This window comes from Brachyhypopomus gauderio, chromosome 13, assembly GCF_052324685.1.
Source record: "Brachyhypopomus gauderio isolate BG-103 chromosome 13, BGAUD_0.2, whole genome shotgun sequence".
Lineage (NCBI taxonomy): Eukaryota > Metazoa > Chordata > Actinopteri > Gymnotiformes > Hypopomidae > Brachyhypopomus > Brachyhypopomus gauderio.
Window position 1 is genome coordinate 1,022,501 of NC_135223.1, and position 27,468 is coordinate 1,049,968.

The window sequence follows — 27,468 nt, forward strand, 5'->3', positions numbered from 1 at the left end:
TGAACATTTTACTTTCGCAATTTTAAAGAAGGAAATTGGATAAAATGAGTAAAGTTTGTCTGACAGCTGTGAGCTGCTCAATACGGCTGAGGACTACGTGTGCATATTCACTACTGATGATTGACTCACAACTTTCTCTCTCTCCACCCACCCCCCCCCCCCCCCCAGAACTATAATGGGGTGTCTGATGTGGAACTTAGGATAGCCATGCCAGACAGAACCACAGTAACCGTCCGAGTGCGAAAAAACTGCACCACAGACCAGGTGTACCAGGTACTGCAAACATGACACAGCACGGGTGGTTGTTACTGGCTGGTTGCAGAGTGTGTGTTTTGAATAGCAAAACATTCTCCAGCCTGGTGACACAACAGTGAGTCTTGACCCGTCCTTCAGGTGATTGGAAATGACATTCATTATATTCAGATGTAACTGGTCGTTACAGATGTTAACAAGGAAACACCATAGTAGTGGGTGACTGGAGAACACTTAATCTGGAGGCAGATAAACATTTATTACGGGGTCATTACAGAGCTGCAAGAGTGTCAGGAAATAGCAGCAGAGTCTGAGGAGTCTTTCACCTGAGTTACCTTATCTGGCCAAATTTAAGTCAGCATCGAATGGTTCCTCAGCCACTGAGGGGATCCCATGATCCAACGCAAGCACAACTTTTGCTCCTGACCAAGTCATTTTCAAATATATGGTATTCTCTCTGCTGTTTCTAGAATATTCAAGAAGCTTAAAAATATGTTTCTTAATATGAAACCATGTAGTGTTTATTTTCCCTGTTCGGTTAGTTTGTGACCATTTAGCAGTTTTATATACCGAGGGATAAGCACTTATGCTAGCGAAGTTTGAAGCCTCAAGATACTATTGTGGATAGCCAGCTAGCTAACAAATTTATTAGCATAACAAGTAACTTATTTAACATGACTATAAAAATTGCGATAAAAACTGGAAAAGGAGAATCCATTGTGCTGAAACGCTGAGATAACGCTAGAAACTGAGGTAATTAAACTCCGGTCACATACACATTCATCACAAGCTGTGAAATTACTCTTTAACTACAGCGTATCAGTAACCTGCCTTATGAGGGTGGATGTCAGTTAGAACGCTGCCTCCTTAAACCACTCCATACGTAAACAACGCCTGCTTAGACAGCTCACAATGTTTTGGGACGGATCTAGTGTATTTTAAAAAATTCAGTGTGCTGGAATACAGCCAAAATAACTATAACATTAAATGCTTATAGGTTGACGTATCTGTCCCTCACCCCACCTCCCCGATATCTCTCACCCTCCTCCACCCCTCCATACCCTCACCCCCCGCCCATATCTCTCTCCCTTGTATCTCAGGCTGTGGTACTGAAGGCGGGGATGGACAGTATTACTGCCAGCTACTTTGCCCTTTTTGAAGTTATCAACCATTCCTTCGGTAAGTGCGTTTGCCTTCTGATCTTGCAGTGCTGCCCAACACTGCGGTTAGAAACCTCATCCGTGGCGGGCCACAGGTATCACTCCTCGAATCTCACCTGTGGGTCTAGAGCAGCAGTGCAGAAAGGGCCCATAGAACCTCAGCTGCTGGTCTGCAGGCGTGCGGCTACAGAGGCTGCTCTCTGAACCTCACCTGCGCTTGTGTGGACGTGGTACAGAGGCCCCTGTTTCGGTGTGGGGAGGATCCTTGCACACCCGAGACGGCTCGAGTTTCAGCGGGCAGAGTGCCAGGCTGGCTCCATTGGACAGGAGATGATTGAAACCACTCAGGCAGGCCTCTCTGGTTCCCACCAGCGCACTTTCGATCCATGACTGGGGTTGTGTTTCATTGGCACTTCGCACCGGAGGCCACACTTACAGCCGGGGGTGAAAGGTCATGAGCAGCAGATCCTCTGTTTTAAAACCATCAAGGAATTATGGGCAATAGCTTCAGCTAAGGGGATCTGTATCTTTGGAAATATGTTTATTGCATGAAACGGTACTAGAACTGTTCTCTACCGATTGGGAATGGAGGGGAAAGATCTGTCCCACAGTGGCCGCTTGACCGTACGCAGCCCTGACGCGTCACTTTGAACAGGGCAGGTTTGTTCAGGAGACAGAAAGAGGGTTTCGAACAGGAAATGGTGCAGGAGGCCGCTGTGCTATGGCGGGTGGTGATTTCTCTGTTGTGATTTCTCAGTGCGGAAGCTGGCGCCCAACGAGTTCCCTCACAAGCTGTACGTGCAGAACTACACGTCGGCCGTGCCGGGCACCTGCCTCACCCTCCGCAAGTGGCTCTTCACCACCGAGGAAGAGGTCCTGCTCAGCAACAACGAGCTGGCCATCGGCTACTGCTTCCACCAGGTGCGCACACCTGCCACAGACATGCACGTGGACTTTCTACTAGTGTAATTCTCTCTCTCTCTCTCTCTGTCTCACTCTCTGTCTCTTGCGCCCTCACAGGCTCTGGATGATGTGAAGAAGGGCTCCATTAAGGTAGAGGAGAAAGCGTATCAACTCCAGAAACTGGCCGAACAGAAGAAAATCTCCATGGTGAGTGCCGCCGCAGCCTGTGTCGGAGAGGTTATCGGAATAATTCAGTAATTGTTCCTCTCGCGGTTCTGAGGAGGGTTTGTGGGTATAACGTCACATAAGAGCGAATGTCCTTTAATGTGGTAATGACACGTAAGCCATTCATGTTGGGCTGGCTGAGCCGTGTGAGGGCCTGTCCTCCTCTGTGCAGTATCTGAGTATGGTGAGGGCGTGCGAGGGCTACAATGAGATCGTCTTTCCTCACTGCGCTTGTGACTCCCGCCGGAAAGGCCATGTCGTCACGGCGATAAGTATCCACCACTTCAAGCTGCATGCCTGCACCGAGGAGGGAACCCTGGAGGTGTGTGTGTGTGTGTGTGTGTGTGTGTGTGTGTGTGTGTGTGGAGGTGCACGTTTGTTTGTTGTTAAATTGACCACTTTCTCCATTTTAATTTCATACTCTGCACACACACAGAATCAGGTGATTGCGTTTGAGTGGGCGGAGATGCAGAGGTGGGACACGGATGAGGAGGGGATGGCTTTCTGCTTCGAATACGCACGAGGAGAGAAGAAACCTCGCTGGGTGAAAATCTTCACTCCATATGTGAGTCTCTCTCTCTCTCACTCACACACACACACACACACACACACACAGGCCCACTGAGTGGTAACGACCTTTCTCTTTCTCAGTTTAACTACATGCACGAGTGCTTTGAGCGGGTCTTCTGCGAGCTGAAGTGGAGGAGAGAGGTAAGCAGCTCTGGTGGAGGGACGGGGCAGCTGGGCACTGATCCCAGATCAGCACTGACTCACTAACTCGGACTTCACGCTCACAGGTTGATGAGGAGGCCACAGACAAAGACAACAAGAACTGTAGTAAAGACGGTATGTGTAGTAAGGTAAGGCTTAGCCTGCCTTGAGTCTTTTTCTACTAATCTTCTCCTGAGGTCCTGATGAGTGTGTGTGTGTCTGTGTCTGAGTGTGTCTGTGTCTGAGTGTGTCTGTGTCTGAGTGTGTCTGTGTCTGAGTGTGTCTGTGTCTGAGTGTGTCTGTGTCTGAGTGTGTCTGTGTCTGAGTGTGTCTGTCTGAGTGTGTCTGTGTCTGAGTGTGTCTGTTTGTGTGTGTCTGTGTGTGTGTGTGTCTGAGTGTGTGTGAGTGTGTGCATGCGTGCGCTTATTCCTTCATTAGTTTGTCCATTTTTGCTCTCACTCGTCTCTTGCAGAATATCTTCCAACTGTTGAGGCACAGAATGGATGGAGGCACCTGAGGCACGAGATCACAACACACACTCACTGAACACACACACACACACACACACTCACTGAACACACACATACACACACACACACACTCACTGAACACACACACACAGATATATATACACTCACACACACACTCACACAGATATATATACACACACACACACACTCACATGCACATACGCACACAGATGGTGACTCAAAGGATCTCCGGTACAATCCAATCACATGTAAAGTGACTCGACCCACACAGTCTGCCCACTAACAACCATCACACATTCAGAAGAACACAGACCTGCACACAGACCAGGTACCATACAGTCATGGAAAGTCACCAGCAAGCTAAGAAGGTGAAGGAGAAGACTTCAGTTTTCATCTCTGGGGACTAAACTCACTTGAGTTTCTGAGGTGACCTTTTGTGATGAAAGAGAAGAACCTTTGAGGTGAAGGTCCAGGAGGCTGGCTATGTTCTCGCCAAGAAAATGCTTGATGTGATTGGTCTGTTTAACCGACACCCAGCTTCATTGGTTCTGAAGATTGCCGCCCGCACTGTGATTGGTCCTGGTGACTGAAGCATGCAGTGTCACTACTACCTGTGAACATTTCTACCCATGAGGCAGTTGGAATCACGGCGATAAAAAAACGGACATGGTAGAAGAGGGACCTGGACATGGCCAGGGCCCTGCGGTGGTTGCCACTAACTACGTCATCTGGACACTTAACAAACACGTAGAAGCACGTGGTGTGAAACGTGAGGCACCCCCTCAGAACATATCAGCACAAAGGTCTGGTTCAGAGCCCAGGGGTGACGAGGACATCGTCGATGAGTGAGATGTAAAACTCCACAGTCCACCAGGACACGTAGAACAAACGAGCCTGAGCATCTTCTGCTCCAGTTGAGGAACTGGAGACGCACTGTGGCCGATCGACTGCTGCTCCGTCCTCTCCAGATTACTGACATCAGGACTTTTGTTTAATGTTTTAAACTTTGATTTTTTTTTTTGTTTTGTTTGTGTTTTTGTCACCATACTATTTAAGATTTATGGTAAGGCGTAAGGAGAGGCTTTGCTTAGATTTCTTTTTTTGTCTAAACGCATTTGATTTCTGTCCACATTTCCTCCGAGGAGCTCCAGGTGTGCTCTTGGACAGCACAGCAGTGTTATGAATGTGTTCCACACTCCTTTGTGTCAGTGTGTGTGTGTGTGTGTGTGTGTGGGGGGGGGGTGCGCAGCTGATGGTCTCTTTGGTCATGACGTTCCCCAAGTACCATGAATGCTGTGAAGTTTCAGGTCTGTAGATGTTTTCAGAACATTCATGCAACACAAGTACACTAATACAGCGTATGTTATGTTAGACTTTGTTGTCTTCTGGTGCACATCCGTCTCATTCTGTAAGAGGAGTTGCTCCGTGCTAAAGTGGTCAGTTTGGGGATTTGTTGTGTTCGTCTGCGTGCTTTGTTTTCCGTGTGCGCCTTTGCGCTGTGTAGCTCTTGAAGCAATCGGATCTGTTAAGCAAGCATTAGCGTGTGCATGGTAACTGGTGTACAGGTAAGGGACCGTCCAAAGTTGTTATGCTTTTGTTTGTATTTGTTTCGTTTTGCCTGTTTGTGTTTTGCTTGCATTTGTGTGTGTGTGGCTCATGTTCTCTGTGAGCAGGACACAGTCTCTTCCATCTCGTCCAGAGGGTCTGTGCTCTGGGCCTGCCGTTTGGACTGGATCGTTGTATATGTTTGATAGTCACCTTTGGTTCTTTTTCTTTGAAATTCACTTCTCTTTTTTTTTGTTGGTTTCCTTTGGTGCTGGCATGTAAGAGCTGGGGGATGAAGCCCAGGAATGATTTGCACTTGAAGTATTAATTTTGTGAGACTGACGCCATTTCCTCTCAGCGCTGAAGGGTTAGTTTGTCTCACCTCCTGCTCCGTTTGACATTGTGTGTGCATGCTCTCTTGTTCAGAAACACATGGACAATCTGACCTCCCCCTCCCGCCAGGTGCTACATGACATGTTCTCTACAGTCATGTGTCACATGAAGCAAGTGTCCCCCCCCCCCCCCCCCCAGTACAATTCTCACTCATTTGGAATGATAACGGAGTGCAGAAGCCATCTTGTTGTGTTCCAGGAGATGGAGGTTCTCGAATGTTCTGCTCCTACTGGAGTTTAGATATTGCCTGAGTCCAAAAACGTCTGACTCGCGTGTTCAAACATCTCCCCGAGAACTTCACCATCTTTGTGTGTTCAGAACACATACAGGTGAGCACTGCAGAATCAGGCCTGCCAAAGGGGGGCGTTACTGCAGCATAGTGCACGTTCACTGAAACGCGAGTGTGCCTTCAGAGACGCTAATGAAGAGCAGACCAGACTGTCAGGAGAGACGAGACTTCACACGAGGATGTCCGGGTAAAGGCTTTGTGAAGACACACAGGTAGCGGAGTGTTTCGTTTAGGGTCCTGGAAGATTCCGTATACTGTAGTATTATATTAGAGGAGCGTTTCATCCAAGACAGAATCCACTGTTTCGTCCACCAAACATTGCATGTGCTCCGTTGGCTCTTGATACACTCCAGCGTAAATTACCTCTAATGTGAATAAGATATCGGAGAAAATCTTTCTGAACAGTATTTTCAGCAGCACATGTTTTCAGCAAATCTTTTCTAATAAAGTGTATAGACCAGAGTCACAGAGCCATTCTAACGGACAGAATAGTATTTAACTGAAAGTCATGTGGAACACCTTTTGGCAAACAAACAGAAATGGCTCACAGCCGTGTTCAGAAACAAGCAGATGAAATGGGTAAATCTATAAAGTGTTTGGTAAAGTTTGTTCACAGCATTATAAGAAATTGTAAGATATTCTTTTAAATAAATCATTTTAATGGAGGAAGCATTTCGTATCACCTTTCTGTGACTTATTTAGAAGAACGCTCTGTAGCAATAATTCAGTCGCATTACACTCAAGCAGTGGTGTCGTTTTTGAGGATAACGACGTCAAAATTACAGCTTATTCCACCTTTTTCAGAGCATTTTTAAACGGGATGCTGCGGTGTGCCTGGTCATATTGCCCCTGTTCTGCTCATATTGGGTGTAAAAATGTTTAGGCGGAAAGAACAGCTGCATGAAGTACTAGAACAGGAAGTAGTTAAAAGGAAGACAAAAAAGAGCGATGTTGTAGCCTTATGAATAGTGAAGGGGATCCGTTAGCCTGGGCCTATTGTTTCCTCAGGGTCAGCAAGACATCGACATTTAGCCCGATGATTGTATCAGGCTGTTAACAATTAAAGAACAAAGAGCACCTGAAACCTAATAGCAGTTGTGCAAACTAAACAGTGATATGAAACTCGATAAACGGTAACAACATTCTCAGACCTGTGATGGGCTTTTTAAGAGACTCATGCAGTATCATGAAATAAACTTGGACCACTTTATTTGTGACACTACCTTGTAAGTACACCTTACACTGAAAATAACAGCTGTGGCCATTTACAGTTTGTGTTCACTTCTCCGTGTTCAAATCCTCCCTGGATTTGGCCCGATGAGGAACATTAATGGGTTGTGATGAGGGATTATTCAAATGGTGGCGGAAGAACCTCAAACAGCTTCCAAGTTCAAGCTGACCTGCTGAGAGGGTGCGGCTATACGCTCACATCTGCTGACACCTGAAATGGGATGCAATAGGAGACCTTAGATAAGACACTAATGACCACACACAGTTGTAAAACATCCAGACTGAAGTTTGCCAGAACTTACAAGAAGAAGCCACAAGCCTTCTGGAAGAATGTCATGAGGACATTTGAGTCTAAAATTGTGCTTTCGGGGAGGAATAAGGCAGCCTTTAAATCTTAAGACACCTGAAGCAGTTGGCCAAAGAGTAGTTCAATAAAGTCCAGAGTAGATGCATAAATTAATTTAGGGTTATATTTCAGTTATTGTTTTATTGTAACCGATATGCACGCTACAGTAATGATCAATGGAAGTCCCGATGCGTGTCAGAACTTAAAATCAGAGGGAAACCCTTTTACCCGTGCTGTCTGATTATGTTGTTGGTGGACAACAAAATGTTCACGTTATACAAAACCCAAGCGCGCGTCCGCGGCACCAGCTCTTGCGTGAGGCGCGCTTACGTCATCAGAAAGGCGCCGCGGCATCTGTCGCGCAAACATGACGCGCCTGCCCTACGGCGGCGGCGGCGTGCTGTGTTCCTGCAAGTGGCGGCGGCGGCGCGTGCTGCTCCGAGCCTGGTCGCGTTTCCCGCGCGGGTGAGTATATGCGTCCGGTCACGGGCGCTGATGCGTGCGCGTGAGACGTTATTGTGCGAATATGTGGCCAGGAGCGCAGACGTGCAGGTCCGGGACGTTAGTCCAAACACCCAGTCGGCTGGTCCGCCTTAATGCGGAAAGATGCGATTTGTTTGTGTCGAGTGAAGCCACAGGAAGTTTACTGACAGGATAATGAAATATTGTTTAGATAAAAACACTTCTCCGTCTGCCATAACGTTAGTTGTCCACATAAGACCTCGCAGTTTCCTTTACTGTGCGTATAGTGCAGCTGAGTAAATAAAATCTCTGCAGGCCAGTTTTGAGAATTACAAAAAAACGCACTAATTAGAACAATAAAACCCAATAATAACGTTTGCAGTGCCATGTGTCAACGTGGCGCAGGTAATGTGGCAGCTGGAGAGCGACATAATGATCTGCAGCTATAACCCGACTGGTGTACAGTTAGTACAGTATATAATAACCTCGCTGTCATGTCCGTCATAGCTACTGTGTCTTCATGCATTATGCATCTCACAATGTCGCAGGTTGCGGTTTCGTTTCAGCGTGGGCCGTAGTGACCATCCTTGGCACGTGAAATACAACACGAAACTCATGACACAAAAATCCAGTACAAAATGAAACGAATAACGTCCTAAAGTATTTATATACGGAGGTATCATAGGTGTCATGGGTACAGTCTAAAAAACGCAATGTGTCTAAATGATGCGGGAACACAATCCTGGTCGTCAGTACTCTCAATGAGGCTGTAGTCAACAAATAAGTAGTTATTAATATTTTTACCCCCTTACAGTAGGTTTAAATTGTAAAAATAAATACCATTAATGCTACTTCACACTTAGAATAAAAAAGAAAAAAAAACCACAAAAACAGTACAGGTATTATTATTATTATTATACGTTATATTCTAAAAGCTGATAGTACAGTTTAATCCTGGTTGTGGGAATGTAGTCATGGCCAGAAATGTGAGAGAAATGAGATGTTTTTAGGTCAAAAGTTATTGTGCATTAAACCACATTAAGCTTTTATTGTTTACTGTATATTTATATTGTATGTCCACTTCATTAACGGGCGTAATTTCCGTCTAACCACTCGCGTTCATTATGGAAATGGACCGGTCCACACGCCTCGTTGCGGCCTGGTCTCGGTCTTCACGCTCCGCCAGGGGACGTTTGTGTTTTACGAGGCGGGTGTTTAGGAAGCGGAGAGCCGAGAATGAAAAGCGAAACTTGGCGCTCCCCGGGGAGGGGGTTTGCGTTCATGTTTGTGTCCTTCAGAACCGCCGCGCGTTAGAGGACCGGGGCGAACCTGCGTGCGGGGAGGCGGGAGATACGCCGGAGGACTTTTGAAGGTTTTGTTACTTCCCGCTTAGTCGTTGTTTTGATTCGGGGTCTGGAGGGTTTGTTTCGCTTTAGCTTCACTCGGACGGTTTCTCGGAGTTTTTGGGGATTTGTGCAGCTCGTCGTTACCGGCCGAGATTGTTATACCTTTTAGTCCACCTGTGAAGAGCCGTGAAGGCGCAGCGTCTCCCCGGATGGGAGTAACGGTCGCCCGGTGCTCCGGTACGTACGTCGGTTCGGTTGGTCCTCACCCCTGTGGGTCGCTGCTGACGGCGGAACAGAGCATTAGGCTACCAGTTAAATGCAGATTTGAAAGGAATATATGTACTAATTTAGTTTATGTATTAATTGTACTCTACAGAGAAGAGTACAATGTAGAAGAGTTTCATAAATAACTTTATCATTTGTAACTTGCAGTCCAGGAAGAATTTCGGGAATGGTCAGTTAGTAGTTTTTAGAAGGACCTCAAAATGCGACTTACTATAGCGACTAGGCTGGAAAGGTTCAGGCCTAAGTAACGTTTTTAAAGCCCTGAAACTGTGTTACTGCTTAATTACCACACGCAACCCAGCAAAGACAGTTTCAGTGTTTCTGCAGGTGAAGTACCACACCTGCGCCTCAGTTCGACACTTAAGCACAGTGTTACTGCCCTGCATTTAGACAACATAAACTACACTGTCTTGCAGCACTGTACCGAATTTAAATTATTTAGTTACAATCTGAATTATACATTTGCTTATGTGCAACTCCACATATGATAACATGTATTACCTGACACAAATTAACAGATTTATAGAAGTGCAACGAGTAATACAAACATGAATGTGAATAAATGCATAACTTCTGAATTCATGGGTTTCGTATGGCATGGTATGGATATTCCCCTAATTGGGCAGTTGTATCCTTAAAATGAAGGGGGAAATTAATTGCACCCTTACGGTTTCCATAGGAATTAAGGTAATTAGCGGCTAGACGCAGAAGAAGCAGAACGTTCAGAACTTCAGGTGGTGTGAGTAGTCTGTGAGTAGTCTGCTACATGGTACCAATACAGAGCACAGAGCTGCACACACATACCTGTACTGCTCTTACTACACTTGACACAGATGTACTGTAGCTTGGACCTGTACCTATTGTTTTACAGAGCTTCAATACTGTACCACAGTAATCTAATAGCACTACACTAAACTGCGTAAGGCTTTTTTTGTGATTTGCAGTTGCACTATGGAGAACCATGTATTCCCCTGAACTCCAGTCATACTGCAGGAAGCCACAGTTACATCACACTGCAGTATAGATGTATTCCCATGAACTACAGTCATACTGCATGAAACCAGTTACATCACTCTGCAGTATAGATGTATTCCCCTACTGTTATATCGTACTGAACAGGGTTAGACTGTATTGTTCAGTGAAGAGGAGAGTGTGGCACTGCTACGGTTCTTCATTTCCCATGAAGGTGGCACTGTAGGAGGGGTGGGTGTGTCTCTCTGGGCATGAATATGCATGGACAAGTGCCAGAGAATTTGAATAGTGTATGAAAGCTCACATTTTGACAGTTTGCTGCAATGTTAGAAATGGCTGCTTAAATTCTTGTGAATTTAGCAGTTTGGCAATTTTCAATTTTATGTGGTTATTTCTTAAAATGGTATTTGGACTTAATTTAGTTTTCTGGACTAAATCTATATGCCCGTGAACACATATTGACCTGAGAAACTGTTGTCTTCATGAGTGATTAGTGCAAGATAAGGACTCTCATGTGACACAGGTGGCAATAGTTATTGAATGTATACGTTGTTGTAAAATAAAACAAAACACAAAACCCTCACATAGTATGCAGCTTTCACAGCTTTGGTCACAACTACATGAAATTATTACACATTGTCTTTGTACGGCTATTATGAAACATGATGTTTAGTATCTTCTATGCAAAATGTTGGTATTTAATAAAACTGATTAATATAGTAGTTAGATGGGTTTAGACAGCAGGCTACATGCATCTAGTAGATCCTAAAGCTAATGCTAACCTTTACCTGAAGCTCCCATAAGTGTCTTCTGAGACGCCTTTTGGCAAATAAATGCTTCCTTGAGGGCTCCTGTACTTGAGAAGAAGGAAAAAAAACTTTTCAGGATATGATGGACTATTTGATGTGGCAATTTGCATAGCATTGTAATACACATGGATGGGATTAAAATCTCTGTGGAACATGGCTAACATTACCTCACATAACATAGTTACATTACCCCACGTGACATAGTTACATTACCCCACTACCCATGTAAAATTAACCCTGTCTGAATAGGGGGTTTAAGAGACCAAAAATAGTCTTAAATTGACTATTTTAGATTGATCACACATTTTTATCTTAATAAAGGGGAACCTTTTCTGTTTTACATTGTGCATGAGAAGCTAATTCAAATCCAAACACCAAATCTAAATATCAGCAAATTATTGACCTTTCCATAAAGAGAGCAAATATTTATATATTGTTATATTGTATATTTCGTTTTAGTTGTTTCTTGTCTAAAGCACTGTGCAAATGGAAAAAACATCCTATACATTATGTTCAATGTTTTTATTATAGCTTTGTCTTATTTCGTTTACAGTCGGACAGAATGTCCTTGAATACGCCCTTATTTCTCCCATTCCCTGGATCATTCCACAGAGATCTGCAAATTACCTGCGAAGGCAAAAATAAAACGTCTGTGTCACAACAAATATGAATAATTAATCCAGGTGCCTTTCACCAAGTTATTGAGTTACAGTAAACTAGTCTGAGACCTAGAAATGGGCCCCCTGTTTTTTCTTCATGTCTGAGAGTTCTTTGTCATTTTTAAATCCATTTATTGGCCTCTCAAATTTTCCTGTTTTCATTTTTACCAGGTGAAGGTGATTGTCAAATCTAAACATCTACAGGTGGAACCAGATGATATACTTTGGTGTTTGATGGCCAACTCAAGCCCTGTGAGCTAGTGTCCAGAATTGGACCCCTCTGCCCTCCATCCCTGCGCTATGAGCAGAGGTAGAGGAGGGCCTCCCAAACAGCACCAGCGATTCTCCTTTTCTCCCCACCAGGGAAAATCCAGCTTAGGATTCCCGTCCCAAACATTCCCAGGTCACCCTAGGGCCCCTCACCTCTCAAGCCCTGGTTTCGGCAGGTTTCTGCAGCCTCCTCTTCACTCATACCCTGGCCCCACTGCAGCTCTCCCCCAACCGTCTTCTCTGCCGCCTCCCGCTCCGCCGTTCTCTGGACCTCCATCAGACGGAGTAGGGCGCGAGGCCGAAGCCTTTCGGCAGCAGCAGATCCAGTTCCTCAGGGGCCACAGTGCTCAGGCACCCAAATTCAAGCCGCCTCAGCGGGGAGTGCCTCCAAGCCCCCGCGGGCCTCAACACCATCAGTCAGGATATCAGAGTTCCCCAAGACCCGGCAACTTCGGGCAAAGAGGGTGCTACAGGCGGGACAGGCACACCTGTGAGAGGGAGCCACAAGGTGGGAATCCTCCAGGTGCTCAGAGAGAGTCTGGCTGGAGCCAGCAGCGCTCAACAGGCCAGTATCACGCGCGTCTTAACCAGCAAGACCGGCGGCACTGGGACAGCCAGGCAGGTTGCAGTGTCTCCTCGCTGACTTCCGGCTTTCAATCTCTGACACTATTGGAGGACCATTTTGGAAGGTCGGAGAACTGCGAAAGCGTCCGTCCCGTGAGTAGAGTTTCAACCTCACACCAACCAGTTGTGCATCTCCTTCAGCTGACCACCAACATCAAGGAGCAGGTCCTCGATTCTTTGGCCTTACTGGGGCAAGGTGAGACCCTGCGGGCCAAGATCTTGGCAAGAAAGTTACGGCTGCCCAAGAAGATTGTAAACCAAGCACTGTACTCGTTATCCAGCTTAAACCTAGTGGTGAAGGAAGGAGACGCTTGTCCTCTGTGGAGACTCCGCAGGGAGGGAGATGCTGAGGTCTCCAAAGAGAGAGACGAAGCACAGTGTAGCTTCAATCCTTCTACAGCAGTAGCTCAAGATGCTTGTATAAAACTAGAACAAGGCACAGAGTCAGTCGGTGACTCGCACAGTGGGGCTTCTGCTCCTGTAAAGGCTAGTGGTGATTCCAGTGAAGAATCCTTAGACTCTCTAGGGAAAGACGTTTCTTCTGGAACGTTGGATTCGGACAATTCGTCATCCACCGTGTGGGCAGTAAGTTTCACTGCAACAATGAATGCGAAAGAAAACAAAGAGCAGGTCCTACAGTACCTGTATGAGACGGGCAAGGCCAGCGCTTTGCTGATTGCCAAGAACTTGGGCTTGCGAAATGCCAAGCAAGTCAACCCCACGCTCTACGCCATGGAGAAACAGGGTGACCTCGGACACAGTTCAGACGTCTCGCCACCGGTGTGGGAGCTGACGGCCCACCGGCGTGACAAGATGGATCGGCAGCGCAAAGCAGCTTTGGGTGCTTCCCGGGCCCAGGACCAGTCAGGGCATCTTCGCATACGAGGGGAGGCGGCAACCGATCCAGCAGCCCTCAGCTCGGTGGCTGGACTTGGGTTGTTAAATGCTCCACAGGAGCCCACCGAGGTCTCCACAGCCGAGCTCATGAAGTGGGAGGGGCTGGCAGCCAGTCAGACGCCTGAGGAGAAGAAGAAAGGTGTTCTGGGGAATGGCAACTTACCAGACTCCACGCCAGGTCTCGAGCAGATTCACCCACACCAGAGTGCTGCTATTTTCACCCACCGCCCCACGCCCCAGAACGTGCCCTGCTTCCTCACGGACGATAGTAATGGCGGAGGGCATTCTGAGTGGGCATCGGACGATATACCGGAGTTCCTCAACACGTTCCGGTCAGAGGTGGCCGTGTCGTTGGCAGCGCCCCCTCCCCCAACGCAGAGCACGGAGGCCAGCAGACTGCAGAGGCTACGGGAGGCGCGCAGCAAGAACCCCGTCAGCGGCTTGATAGAGTACGCGCAGTACCTCGGCCACAACTGCGAATTTCTGCTGCTAGACCAGTCGGGACCCTCGCACGACCCCAGGTTAGCCGAGGGAGGGACGGCATCTGGGAGGTAGTGGGTCAGGGGTTTGTACATTTAATGTAAATAAGTTTTGTTTTTGTTAGTTTCTGAATTTCTTCGTTGAGGTGTGCATTGTTAAGTTTGTAAGCAACATGCGATCTGTGCTCACCTCAGGGTACAATAGAGTGAAACGAGCCCCTGAAGTGTGACTGTGTGATGGAGGCTGAGAGGTCACTGACTGGGTCACTTGTCCATCCTCACGGTGCTTTTCTGCCCAGGTTCCAGATGCAGGTGATGCTCGATGGACGCAGGTTCCCTCCAGCCGAAGCCTCAAACAAGAAAGTAGCGAAGAAGGAAGCGGCAGCAGTGACCCTGCGCGTTCTGTCCCGGGAACTGGAGGGGACCGCCGGAGAGGAGGAGGAGGAAGAGCAGCCTGCCTCCGCCACAGCAGAGATAAACGACTTTGCTGACGACAGCTTTGTGAGTTTTCTCGATGTTTTCACTGTGTGACTTTAATCAGTGTGTACAGTCGAACGTCATCGTCCGTGTGCTACTGCTGACCGTGCTGTTTTGTCCCGTTCCCGATCCCTCTGCTCCGGTGGTGAAGGAGAGCCTTGAGGATCCACCCAAGGCTTTGGCTCGCTCCATCCCAGGAGGCAAAAATCCTGTGTCGGTCCTAATGGAGCACAGCCAGCGGAGTGGACACGCCATTGAGTTCATCAACACCGGGCAGGAGGGACCCCCGCACGATCCACGGTAACACACAGTATTGTGTTACTACAGTCACACACTGTTACTACAGTCGTGGATTCACTCGAGTTGTGCTGTATTTGAGTGGTGCTGGCAAGCAATTCAAAAAAAGGTCTTAAAGCTGAACTCAACTTTTTATTCAATTGTTTCTACAAAGTGAAAAGAGGTGACATTGTGAAGCCTTTTAAAAAGCCGTGTAAAATGTCCCCCCCCCCCCCCATTTTATTGTATCTGCAAGGACATTGGTTTTAACAGGCATTGCAGTGAACTTCTCATGGGTACACGCTCCCCCACACTCGTTTACTATCCGCCTCGACAGTAACACTAATGCAGTTTCTGTATTGTAGTCCAGCTCATTCTCCTCTCTCTCTCTCTCTCTCTCTCTCTCTCTCTCTCTCTCTCTCTCTCTCTCTCTGTCATGTCCTGAAATTATTACCCAGCATGCTTTGGGGAGAGATGTTCTTGTGCCCTGTTTCTGTCCGTGTTGTTCTACCTCCCCGTAATGGCCTCTCCAGGCTGTAACTCCCTTCACCATGATGTTCCAGACTGGTGTGTGTGTGTGTGTGTGTGTGTGTGTGTGTGTGTGTGTGTGTGTGTGTGTGTGTGTGTGTGTGTGTGTGTGTGTGTGTGTGTGTGTGTGTGTGTGTGTGTGTGTGTGTGTGTGTGTGTGTGTTCATTCGATCTGTTCAAGTCTCTCTGGCTCTATGGTCACCAAATCTTGTTCCTGTTCTGCTGTGCCAAAGCACACAGTCGGGAGAGTGCTGACAGCAGGACAGACAGCTCGATGGAACACACAGACAGCTCGGTGGAACACACAGACAGCTCGGTGGGACACACAGATGTGTGTTCCCTGGATGTTGAACCCATGTGCTTGGTGTTGCCAGCACCACTCTGTGGCCCCGCCTGGTGTGTCCAGCATCTCTGTTATACGTGTCCATTTATAAATGTCCAGTTTCAGTCTGGTATCCATCTGCTGGCCAGCTGCCCTCATGGGTTATTGCTGTAGTGCTGAGCAGATGTTCAGGTGATGGACCTTTCTACAAGGTAGTAGCAAACTGGTACAAATGTATCCCGCTGAGCTGTTATACAGGGGGTTTTACATACCTTTACTTACACTGTAATGAGTAAAAGTGTTGAGTTCACAAACTAAACTCCAGTTGTATATGTCTTAAGTGTACATACGGCAGTTGGGAGCTTATTCTGAATGCTGTCATCATTACAGTTGAAAGAGTATTTACAGAACATTACTATATAAAGGTATTTGCTTGAAATAGTTTAATATAACACAAAGGTAGTTGCTGACAATTTCAACATAGTAAACAGTGAGTCCTACGTGTTCTCTCTCTCTCTCTCTCTCTCTCTCTCTCTCTCTCTCTCTCTCTCTCTCTCTCTCTCTCTCTCCTCTCTCTCTCCCTCTGTCCGCTGTTAGGTTCAAGTTCCAAGTAAAGGTCGGTGAGACGCTTTTCCCAGAAGCCTCGGCGCCCAGTAAGAAGGCGGCTCGTCAGCTGGCAGCTGAGGAGGCCGTGAAGGCGCTGCAGGCGGACGGGCGGCTGCAGACGCACAAGGTGAGTGAGGGGCGGGGCAGGAGGTGGGGAAGGGGGCGGGGCCAGATCCAGAAGAAGGTCCTGACCCAAAAATGGGAGGTCCGGACCTCCCATTTTGGTGTGGCACGCTTGAAAGCCTAAAGAACATCTAGAGATGTTCACACGGTAGAGGAGTGAGGAGGCAGCAGTGATGGACTGTGTGTGTGTGTGAGAGTGTATCCCATTGTGGTAGGTGTGAGGTAGACATGGTGGATGGGTGTGAGGTAGACATTAGAGGTGTGCCAAAAAATTGATTCATATATAAAAAACCGATTCTCATTTACTACGATTCAGAATCGAATTTAAATGTCCCAAAATCGACTCTAAGTCGTGGTGAAGTCTCGCGTTACGTAATTACAAAATTACGTGAGACTTTACGCAGCAGATTGTGCGGAAAAGTTTCAAAACAAATGGAGGAAAGACCTGTCCCGTCTTCATTTAAGGCAAAAATATGGGTTCATTTTGTTTTTTACCGAATGCCAGGGAAGACCGAACTGGACACAATGAAGCTCGTGTACAAGGCTTGTGTAACGCGGTGAGCACGGGAACGTACACACCGTGTGAAATAATATAGAGAAGGGTGGACCCAAGTGAAATAATATAGAGAAGGGTGGACCCAAGTGCCGGCTCGCAAGATCAAGACGTTTGATACTTGTCAAATGTATTAGCGAGAGGGAAACACGCACAGCGACCCAGAACGAACAAACAAAACAACACGGAAGACTCGACGCGCAAGAGAATAGAAACAAAAACCGTGAGGGCACGGAGTAAATAGAAAATACAACGCATGGAAAATAACACTCAAACACAGAGAGACGGGAGAAAGAAGCAAAATAACAACAGTAACTAAAAAACGACGCCAGCAGAAGTAACTGGCAAAAAACGCTGCAGCAAAATAAAACCCTTCCCAAAAATAAAGGCAAAACGGATAAGAAGAAATAAAGGATTGGGAAAACTTGAGATGAGTCAGGAAGCGACGAAGGAGATAGATACTCGAATAAGTAAAGAGAAAGCATAACAGAGAGTTGGCGAGACACCATTAAACGATAAACAATCACAGAGAAAGCAGGGACCTGGCTGTGTACGGTTACGCTGGTTTAGTCTGGGACTGACTCTGGTGCCCCTAGCAACGGCTGGGAGAACTGCATCCGAGCAACCCCTGACAGCTCGCAAAATGAAGCTAAAGAATTTTGGTAACACAACAAAAAGCATTTTATTTTACCAAAGCACATTATTTTTGTTAATTAAAAGTGAAAGACACTTTATTTTCTGTATTTGTCATTCTGTCTTGCAAAGCAGACTGTAGTAGATCATGCAGATTTTATAGACTGAAGCAGAAATTTTTATAAATCAAATCGTTTTTTGAATCGAAAATAGATTTTGAATCGAATCGTGCCCCCCAAAATCGGAATCAAATCGAATTGTGAGATAGTAAACGGTTCCCACCCCTAGTAGACATGGTTGATGGGTGTGAGGTAGAGCTGGGTGATATGGCCCTTCAAAAAAATCTTCGATTAATTATTTTTTATCCGATTTTCGATTTTAATAGATTTATTTTCCTCAACTAAAAAACTACAGATAATAAAGGAATGGTTAAAAAAAGTTTTAATTTATTTTTCACTTAAATTTCCCCTTTGGGGTTAAAGTACAACCAGAAACAAGCAAAAAACAACTGTAAACAAGTGAGAACATTCAGTAACTTTTAGAAGGCTTTCTCCAACATAGTTTAAGCACTGACACAATGCACCCTCAAACTTAAAATATATAAATAAAACACACCCTCAAAAAATAAAGATATAAATAATTTGGTACCCTTTTTAATAAAATGGAAAACAAATACAATTTAACAATTGTTGCATGTTGCGTACTGACAGTCACGCTGTCTACATTCTGATTAAGAACAGGGCTGCCCTCACTTTAGCCTAAATTCACTTTTCAAACCTGGAACACAATGCAACATTAAAATTGGTCAGGTAAATATTCCACCCCCTGTTTTTGAGGGGTGTTTCTTTATACTACCACATATCGTTTCGGACGCCTCCACCCATAGTTGCCAGGTTCGCGGTTTTCACGCCAAATTGGGCTTGTTTGAAATTCTGGGGTTGCGGGGTGCGGTTTTTTGGGCTACTTTTGAGTTGGGCTACTGCGGAAGTTACAAGTCAACACTAAGAATCGATCGCGATATAATACTTAATTTGTCTCCATTTTACACACTTCCCCCCCCCTCCCCGACAGATTACACTCGTAGAAACTGCTTAATCCAAAATATCCCGCGGAGGGAAACTTTATTCACAACGCAACTGAACAATAGCGCTCTTCGCTCTCTCCCTCTATCGGTTTCAAACACCTTACAACGAGGACTTGTTTGGTCTACGTCTGACGCCGCAGCACAAGCTCCGCCGACATGTTTGTGTGTGTGTGTGTGTGTGTGTGTGTGTGTGTGTGTGTGTGTGTGTGTGTGTGTTGAGGGTGGATGGGTGGGAGGGGCTAAGCTCACTGAACTACGGGAGCCTACAGTGCAGCGTCGATGGTGAAAATTTAGTCAGAAAATCGATTTGCTTAAAAACACATCGTCCTTAACTGTAAATTCGAATTAATAGATAATATCGATTAATCGCCCAGCTCTAGTGTGAGGTAGACATATGGTGGATGGGTGTGAGGTAGACATATGGTGGATGGGTGTGAGGTGGACATATGGTGGATGGGTGTGTGGTGGACATATGGTGGATGGGTGTGAGGTGGACATATGGTGGATGGGTGTGAGGTGGACATATGGTGGATGGGTGTGAGGTGGACATATGGTGGATGGGTGTGAGGTAGACATATGGTGGATGGGTGTGTGGTGGACATATGGTGGATGGGTGTGAGGTGGACATATGGTGGATGGGTGTGAGGTAGACATATGGTGGATGGGTGTGAGGTAGACATATGGTGGATGGGTGTGAGGTAGTTCTGCACACAGGCACCTTCGCCTGTCCTTCTCATCTGGATGCCGCTGCCCTGTGTTTTCACACCTGACTCCCCTGTATGTCTTTGGCAGCCCCAGCACGTGTTCTGCCCGCTGGGCGAGGGCGAGCTGCCCCCGGCGTTGCCCCCGTGCCCGTCGCTGCCCCCACTGACGGCGGCCGAGCTGCAGGCGGCCCACGAGGCCGGAGTGGGGGACCTCATCAGCCACCTGAACAACAACGCGGTGTCGGGTCTGCTGGAGTATGCACGCGCGCGGGGCTTTGCTGCTGAGATCCGGCTGGTGGGCCAGACGGGACCCCCGCATGAGCCCCGGTACACACACACACACACACACGCACCTGCATGAGCCCCGGTACACACACACACACACACACGCACCTGCATGAGCCCCGGTACACACACACACACACACACACACACACACACCTACCTGCACCAGCCCCGGTACACACACACACACACACACACACACACACACACGAGCCCCGGTACACACACACACACACACACACACACACACACACACGAGCCCCGGTACACACACACACACACACACACACACACACACACACACACACACACACACACACACACACACACATGAGCCCCGGTACACACACACACACACAATTGCATGAGCCCCGGTACACACACACACACACACACACACACACGCACCTGCATGAGCCCCGGTACACACACACGCACACACACACACACGCACCTGCATGAGCCCCGGTACACACACACACACACACACACACACACCTACCTGCACCAGCCCCGGTACACACACACACACACACACACACACATGAGCCCCGGTACACACACACACACACACACACACACACACACACACACACACACACACACACATGAGCCCCGGTACACACACACACACACATGAGCCCCGGTACACACACACACACACATGAGCCCCGGTACACACACACACATGAGCCCCGGTACACACACACACACACACACATGAGCCCCGGTACACACACACACACACACAATTGCATGAGCCCCGGTACACACACACACACACACACACACACACACACACACACCTGCACGAGCCCCGGTACACACACACTAACACATACACGCTCACATATGCATGCACACACAATGTTAGTCACAGTGCAGATTACCCAGGTCTTCTGGTGAGAGCTGAACATTCCAGATCTTCTCTCTCTCAGGTTTACCTACCAGGCTAAGCTGGGAGGGCGCTGGTTTCCTCCAGTATGTGCCAGTAATAAGAAGCAGGGCAAACAGGAGGCGGCTGACGCGGCTCTACGAGTTCTGATCGGGGAGGCAGAGAAGGCGGCGCGCACCGGAGAGATCATGCCAGAGGTGTGTACACACACACACACACACACACACACACACTGGTAGAGCGCACGGTTATCTGACCTCCGACCCTGCCTCCTGATAGAGCCTCTGGGCTGAAAATTGCAATCCCTTGACCCAAATGTAGACCCATGAAACGTGAATCAGTGTTTGTTTCCATGGTTAGAGGGTCTGATCACATGATCACCGGGTTTGAGGCTTAAATAACCGTTTAACTGTTTTATGCTGATCATGTTTACAAGCCAGACAGAGTCACGGAGAATTGGAGACCTGTCTGTAGAGGACAAATTCTTAGTTGTGGTTCATAAAAATTGCAAGTGATATCTCTATGGTTTTGGCATTGTTCCATTATTGTGTGTAGTAATATTTAGCATAAATGAAGAGTAGTAACACAAATATGAGGTTTGTGGATTACGTAGATAAGCTGTGGGCGTGTCTGTGGTGGGCGTGTCTGTGGTGGGTGTGTCTGTGGTGGGCGTGTGCATACAGTTGCCAGTGTCCGGCAGCACATTGCATGATCAGATTGCCATGCTGAGTCACCAGCGTTTCAACGCGCTGACGACGCGCATCCAGCACAGCCTTCTGGGTAGGAAGATCCTTGCTACCATCATCATGAGGAGAGGAACTGACAGCCTGGGCACAGTTGTCAGCCTCGGGACAGGTACACACACCCCAATGACACACACACACATACACGAAAACTCTCACACACACTCGTACACACACAAATATACACACACACACACACATACACTCACACACACGCAAGCAAGCACTGCTGTCAAAGCATAGCGTCTGTAGGCTGTAGTAACCTCCATCACTTTCCGAATGTTATTCAACACTCTTAAATTGGTTAGCAGGCAAAAACCTCAATGGCCACACTTGAGTAGCTCGTAACTGTAGAACTCTGTAGAACACGACCTGCCTGGATGGATACACACGGTCCAGAGATCTGGTGTCTGCTCTGCTGAAGCAGTCATGCAGAAGGACTTCCTGTTGGGCCCTGTTGGGCCACAGCGCTGGGCGGACAGCACTCCGAGGTCTCCTCTGCCGAGCGTGTCGCAGCGAAACCCAAACCGGCTTCTCTCGCGCACGTTAAATCAACGTCCTTTATTCCCTAATTCTCGTGAGGACCTGCTTTAACGCAACCTGTAATTTAGCTGTTTAGTTTTGATGCACAGGCTCTGTAGCGCCCCCTTGTGTCAGTCTCACCGCACGCCACGTTTTGATGCAGCTGGTTCACACGCTGTTGGGTTCGTCGGTGTTGGCGATGCTTGTTGCTGACCGTCAAGATTCCGTTCCTGTTTTTCCGTCTTTTCTCCTTGTCCTTTGCATCAGACGCCACGTCATCAGCAACACGGTCTGTGTACAGTAAACACAGCACAAGTGACACACCTGTAACTGAAATGCTGGGTGCTAACAGCGGGGAGGCCGGTCCGCTGCGTGTGGCCAAAGACCAAGCCCAACCTCTATACGTCCGGCAGCTGGCCGTCCTCACCGTGATTGGTCAGGTAGCTGGCCGTCCTCACTGTGATTGGTCAGGTAGCTGGCCGTCCTCACCGTGATTGGTCAGGTAGCCGGCCGTCCTCACCGTGATTGGTCAGGTTTAAAGTGCGGCAGCGTGAAAGGGTATTTGTGCGTCTGGGGAGCGTGGCGTACGGATGGTACCACGTGCACTGTAACCAGTGTTCTCTGGGCCTGAAATGTGCTTCTGTACCTCCAGGCAATCGCTGCGTTAAAGGAGAGGAGCTGAGCCTTAAAGGGGACACGGTTAACGACTGCCACGCAGAAATCATATCCAGAAGAGGCTTCATCCGGTATCCCTTTACACTGGCACTCTCTCAGAAATGCATTTTGTCTGTCTGGAGCTCTAATGCAACGGAGTCCTATTTCGTTCTCATAAATATATTAAAGGGAAGTAAGTTTATCCCACTGCAGCTGGAGTTGTTTATGGCTTCATCACTGGTCTGCTTTGACGTCTGTACATCTCTCTCTCTCTCTCTCTCTCTCTCTCTCTCTCTCTCTCTCTCTCTCTCTCTCTCTCTCTCTCTCTCTGTCTCTGTCTCTGTCTCGATCAGCTTTTTGTACTCTGAGCTCATGAGACACTGGGACAGTCCCAGTGGGGAGGACAGCATATTCGAGAGTGCTGAGGACCAGAAGCTGAAGATCAAACCTGACGTGACCTTCCACTTATACGTCAGGTAGGACATCAGTGGGCAGCTTCCACCACAACATGGTCCACTCGCAGACGCGCCAGCACAAGGCTCGTTCGCATGGCTACTCGTTTGCATAGTTTACATGGTTACCTCCACTTTTGCATCAGGGTGCAGTCCGTTCGCTCACGTGTCGGCGAAAGGCTCGTTGACGTGGTCACCCTGATGAAATGGTCAAGACGTTAATAACAATCCCACTTCCCCCCCCCCCCCCCCCCCCCCCCCAGCACCGCACCCTGCGGAGACGGAGCGCTCTTCGACAAGTCGTGCAGCGAATCCGCGGAGGTCCCAGGCTCCGCCCACACACCGCTGTTCGAAAACGCCAAGCAGGGAAAGCTCAGGACCAAGGTGGAGAACGGTGAGCTCCGCCCCTCCTGTTCCCGCCCCCAACGGCAGCTCCGATGCAGCCGTGTGCATGAACCCCGATCAATAGCGTCAGATAAAAGTGGTGCTACGACTCCCTGGGGGGCCCTGCCTGGGTTTCACGCTAAACTACTCCGAGGACATAAACACTCCCCTCCCCCCCCGGAGGCTAGAGAAAGCAGGATGGTTAATACCAGGTGCATAAATCCGGCTGCAGACTATCGAGCGCTGTTTTAAGGGTGAACAAATCTGTTCCTCGTAGTTCCTTTGTATCAATCAGCTTAGAGAGGCGCTCCCTCTAGTAGCAGATGAACGTAGCATGTCCATCATTCATCCTTCTCTGTCCTTCTGCGTGTTCTGCTCATGTCCACACCTCTCCGCATGTGCCCGGGCCAGGAGAGGGCACCATACCGGTGGAGTCCAGCGCCATCGTGCCCACGTGGGACGGCATCCAGCACGGCGAGCGTCTGCGCACCATGAGCTGCAGCGATAAGATCCTGCGCTGGAACGTGCTGGGCCTGCAGGGGGCGCTGCTCAGCCACTTCCTCCACCCCGTCTACCTGCGCTCCATCACCTTGGGTACGAGTGCACGGCCAGCCCCAGGGGGGCGGGGCCTGGGGTAAAAAAAAAAAACAAAAAAGTAAATATTACAGTTGTCGTATGTCCCTCCAGGCTACCTGTACAGCCACGGTCACCTGACACGAGCGGTGTGTTGCCGTCTGGCCAGGGACGGCGGCGAGTTCAGTAAAGAACTTCCTCCATATTTCACCCTCAGCCATCCCGAGGTACACACACACACACACACACGTTCGTGCGTGCACGCACGTACGCATTGGGACAGACAAGTCATGCATCATCGAGACCAGTATGAGATTAGGTTTTTGCGCCGCGGGGAAAGAAATGAGATGAGTCCAGGGAATTAAACGAATGTTGTTCCTGTGGCCTGTGGCGTGCGGGCGCGTGCAGGTGGGCAGAGTCAGTGTATACGACTCCACACGCCACACCGGAAAGACCAAAGAGTCCAGCGTCAACTGGAGCCTGCCTGACGAGCTCAGCGTGGAGGTGCTGGATGGGACCAAGGGCAAAGTTGACAGGTAAAAGGTCAACCAATCACAAACGGCCAGTATTCCAACGTTTTGTTTGGGGTTTTTTATTTATTATTATTTTTTTTACTGATCTCTACCTACTGTGTTTGTAACGTGGGGTAGATTGCTACAGTCAATAGGTGTTATCTAATTTCTTAGATTTCTAATTTCTAATTTCTCAAACAAACATTGACTCTGAGCTAAAAATGGCTCTGTGCTTAGGGTTCCATTATATGTGATGTCTCCATGTACGTGGAGACGTATCACAATTGTCCATGCTGATGAACCGCATGGTACACAAGCAGGGAGCATGAAAAAACGAATAATCCTCTAATGAAGTCTAATGATGGTGCAAATGGGGTGGTAACATGGCTGTATTAAAGCCATCCAGACAGCTCAGCTAGCTTAGCGGGGATCCTAGAGGCTTTTCTGGGGGCTTTTCTCTTATCCTCTTCTTCAGATCCACCGGCGATGTCTGTTTTTGTCCCGTCTCTCCTTCGAGCATGTCTAATGCCGTCTGCTCCCACCTGCCTGTCCCATCGTCCCGTCCCTCTCCGCAGTTCGAAGCTGGAGGTGTCCCGCGTCTCCAAGTCCAACATGTTCCGCCTGTTCCGGGCGGCGTGCGGGCGTGCGGGCCGTGGCGACCTGCTGGGGCTGCCCTCCTACGGCCAGGCCAAGGCGGCCGCCCGCCCCTTCCAGCAGGCCAAGGCGCAGTTCTTCCAGACGCTGGCCAAGCACGGCTACGGCGCCTGGATCGGCAAACCCCAGGAGGAGAAGGGCTTCGAGGCAGAGGCCTGGAGCGGCCCGTCCACGACGCTGGGGAAAGGCGAGTGATGAGGGGGGAGGGGAGGGGTGAGCCTGCTGTGGTGAGGCAGAAAGAATAGTTGCTATAGAGACTGTAAACAACCCAGCAAAGCAGATGATTCTTTTTTGGAATGGTGATCTAAGGAATGCTGGTCTTAGGAATCTTTCAAATGTTGCATCAACCAATCGCAGCCTGCCCCGCCCCTCACGTTACATCCAATCACCAGCCAAGAAATCGGCTGCATTGACTGCTCTGTCTGTCTCAGTCTCTCACGCACACAGTACAGACTGTTTATTTTAGGCCAAGGTTTTAAACTTCAAGAAGCTTCACTAATTCCTTTCCTGATGAGTCCAGGATGGGGTGCGTACGGCACGGCGCTGTTTCGATTCCCACGGATCCTGCCGGTTCCCACAGATCCAGTTTTCGAGGGGCACTTCCTCACGCACGGCGCTCACCACTGTGAACTCCTGCCTCTTTTCGTCTGTGCGTGAGAGTTGAAGTTGCTAAAGCTTCATCCAGCAAACCTGCTCCTGTTCTAAATCATTTCACATAGTGCTGCATTCTGGCACGGCGCACACACACACACACACACACACACACACACACACACACACATGCATGCACGAATGCACACACACACACAAACTTGCGTGGATTTACCAAAATGTATACATAATGTACATACAGATACATACCTGCACAAATGTATATATAAGTTCTCTTCACTGCGTGTGTGAGTTCATATATATGTGTGTGTGATTATGTATATGTATATATTGTATGTATATATTTTATAGAGATTCTTACATTTTGAAGTTTTTTATTTCTTAGTTTGAGAACTGTTCTTTTATAAGATTTCATGGTGTGTTTGCCCAAATGCACATGGTTTTAGTGCAGGGACTTGCTCCGGAATGGTGTGATAGTGCTGAGTCTGCTGGAGAGTATACACACACACACACACCATACATAGATGCATACACACACCATACACATAAACACACAGACACACTCGACATATTCACACACACATGCCTATGTTTCTACATTGTTTTTGTGCAAGGAATACACCTCGATTATATTAGAAACTTGACCCTCTTTGTTGTGTGTGTGTGTGTGTGTGTGTTAGGGCTGCACAATACAAACAATGCTATAGTTTAATAATCAATAATTATAATACATATATTGCTAAAAAGTCATCTATATTACAAAGCTGAACATTCCTTGACCTTTAATCTTTGGATGTTAAGCTCGATTATTAAGCTCAATTATTTCTGGTGCTGGTTCGTGTGCATCCTGTATTCCTTTATCACTCGCAGAAAACTCAGCAGGATCATCAAGATGTTTTTCATGACCTCATAGCACAGACACACACATAATCTGATTTGTAAGTATGTTTGCTTATTAAAGCCTTCTGTTCTATCGCCATTGCAAATAATTACGTTCCGGTTATATTTAACAAAAGATATTGTGCTTCCCTGTTATATGTTCTTGTGTGTGTATGTGGGTTCTCCTGTTTTCTGTATATATTGTTTTCCACAGGCTGAATGAGGAAAGCCATAGAAGTTAAATAAAATTGAATTCAACAAAAAAAATCCTCATAAAAACTCCAATTCACATGATTAGTTTTGACCTTTCGTCTGTGAATTGACGCACAACCTGAATTAAAGCAACTTTTTTGCTTTGCTTTGTTCTTCGAGACTTTGTTCCTTTTAAAACAATCCCGGTGCTGCAAAATCACACTCGACAGCTCGTATTGCTGCCTGTGCGTGTTCTGCTCCCTGACACTAGGTGGCGTCTGTGCCCTTGAACAGCTGGATGCTCTGCTAGACACCGGGGCCAGATTCGTGTCGCCTGCGTTGAACAGCTGAATCAGGCCTGGAGTCAGAAATCCTGTCTCTCGCTCTGAAGACCTTGACTAATAAATTACAGCACATGTTGGTGTAATTCCTACCGCGGGACTGATGAAGGGTCAGG

The 27,468-nt window shown here is 47.8% G+C and overlaps 2 protein-coding genes across 6 annotated transcripts in view; both read left to right on the forward strand.

The window, feature by feature from the left end:
• snx27b (sorting nexin 27b) overlaps window positions 1-6,634 on the forward strand; it is a 16,377-nt gene extending 9,743 nt beyond the window's left edge. For 2 of the 3 annotated variants that reach the window (XM_076970138.1, XM_076970140.1), the window contains 9 exons: window positions 169-273; window positions 1,353-1,431; window positions 2,170-2,333; window positions 2,433-2,522; window positions 2,713-2,862; window positions 2,977-3,105; window positions 3,192-3,251; window positions 3,338-3,386; window positions 3,724-6,634. In XM_076970138.1, coding sequence (XP_076826253.1) covers window positions 169-273; window positions 1,353-1,431; window positions 2,170-2,333; window positions 2,433-2,522; window positions 2,713-2,862; window positions 2,977-3,105; window positions 3,192-3,251; window positions 3,338-3,386; window positions 3,724-3,797 — 900 coding nt within the window. In that variant the 3' untranslated portion in view covers window positions 3,798-6,634. Of the gene's footprint in view, window positions 1-168; window positions 274-1,352; window positions 1,432-2,169; window positions 2,334-2,432; window positions 2,523-2,712; window positions 2,863-2,976; window positions 3,106-3,191; window positions 3,252-3,337; window positions 3,401-3,723 lie in introns of all 3 variants that reach the window. The other variant, XM_076970139.1, reaches the window with a different exon arrangement.
• A 1,260-nt stretch (window positions 6,635-7,894) lies between these two features.
• On the forward strand, window positions 7,895-27,177 carry adar (adenosine deaminase RNA specific). 3 transcript variants are annotated; one of them, XM_076970141.1, is made up of 15 exons: window positions 7,895-8,010; window positions 12,250-14,390; window positions 14,648-14,849; window positions 14,977-15,125; window positions 16,549-16,684; window positions 19,743-19,981; window positions 20,878-21,031; window positions 21,518-21,689; window positions 22,752-22,845; window positions 23,107-23,229; window positions 23,469-23,599; window positions 24,001-24,183; window positions 24,277-24,389; window positions 24,571-24,698; window positions 25,250-27,177. In XM_076970141.1, the coding sequence occupies exons 2-15, from the start codon at window positions 12,379-12,381 to the stop codon at window positions 25,521-25,523; spliced, it is 4,110 nt and encodes a 1,369-aa protein (XP_076826256.1). In that variant the 5' UTR covers window positions 7,895-8,010; window positions 12,250-12,378; the 3' UTR covers window positions 25,524-27,177. The 3 variants fall into 3 exon arrangements, with proteins under 3 accessions (XP_076826256.1, XP_076826258.1, XP_076826257.1); XM_076970143.1 differs by lacking the exon at window positions 7,895-8,010 and adding an exon at window positions 9,168-9,379; XM_076970142.1 differs by lacking the exon at window positions 7,895-8,010 and adding an exon at window positions 9,399-9,590.
• Window positions 27,178-27,468: the final 291 nt, after the last annotated feature.

Excerpts from the sequence above, each read along its gene's own strand:
- adar (XM_076970141.1), top strand. The coding sequence starts at position 12,379 with ATGAGCAGAGGTAGAGGAGGGCCTCCCAAACAGCACCAGCGATTCTCC. Across the intron at positions 15,126-16,548 it reads GGACCCCCGCACGATCCACG|GTTCAAGTTCCAAGTAAAGG; the intron begins GTAACACACAGT and ends GTCCGCTGTTAG. Across the intron at positions 24,184-24,276 it reads CCTGCGCTCCATCACCTTGG|GCTACCTGTACAGCCACGGT; the intron begins GTACGAGTGCAC and ends ATGTCCCTCCAG.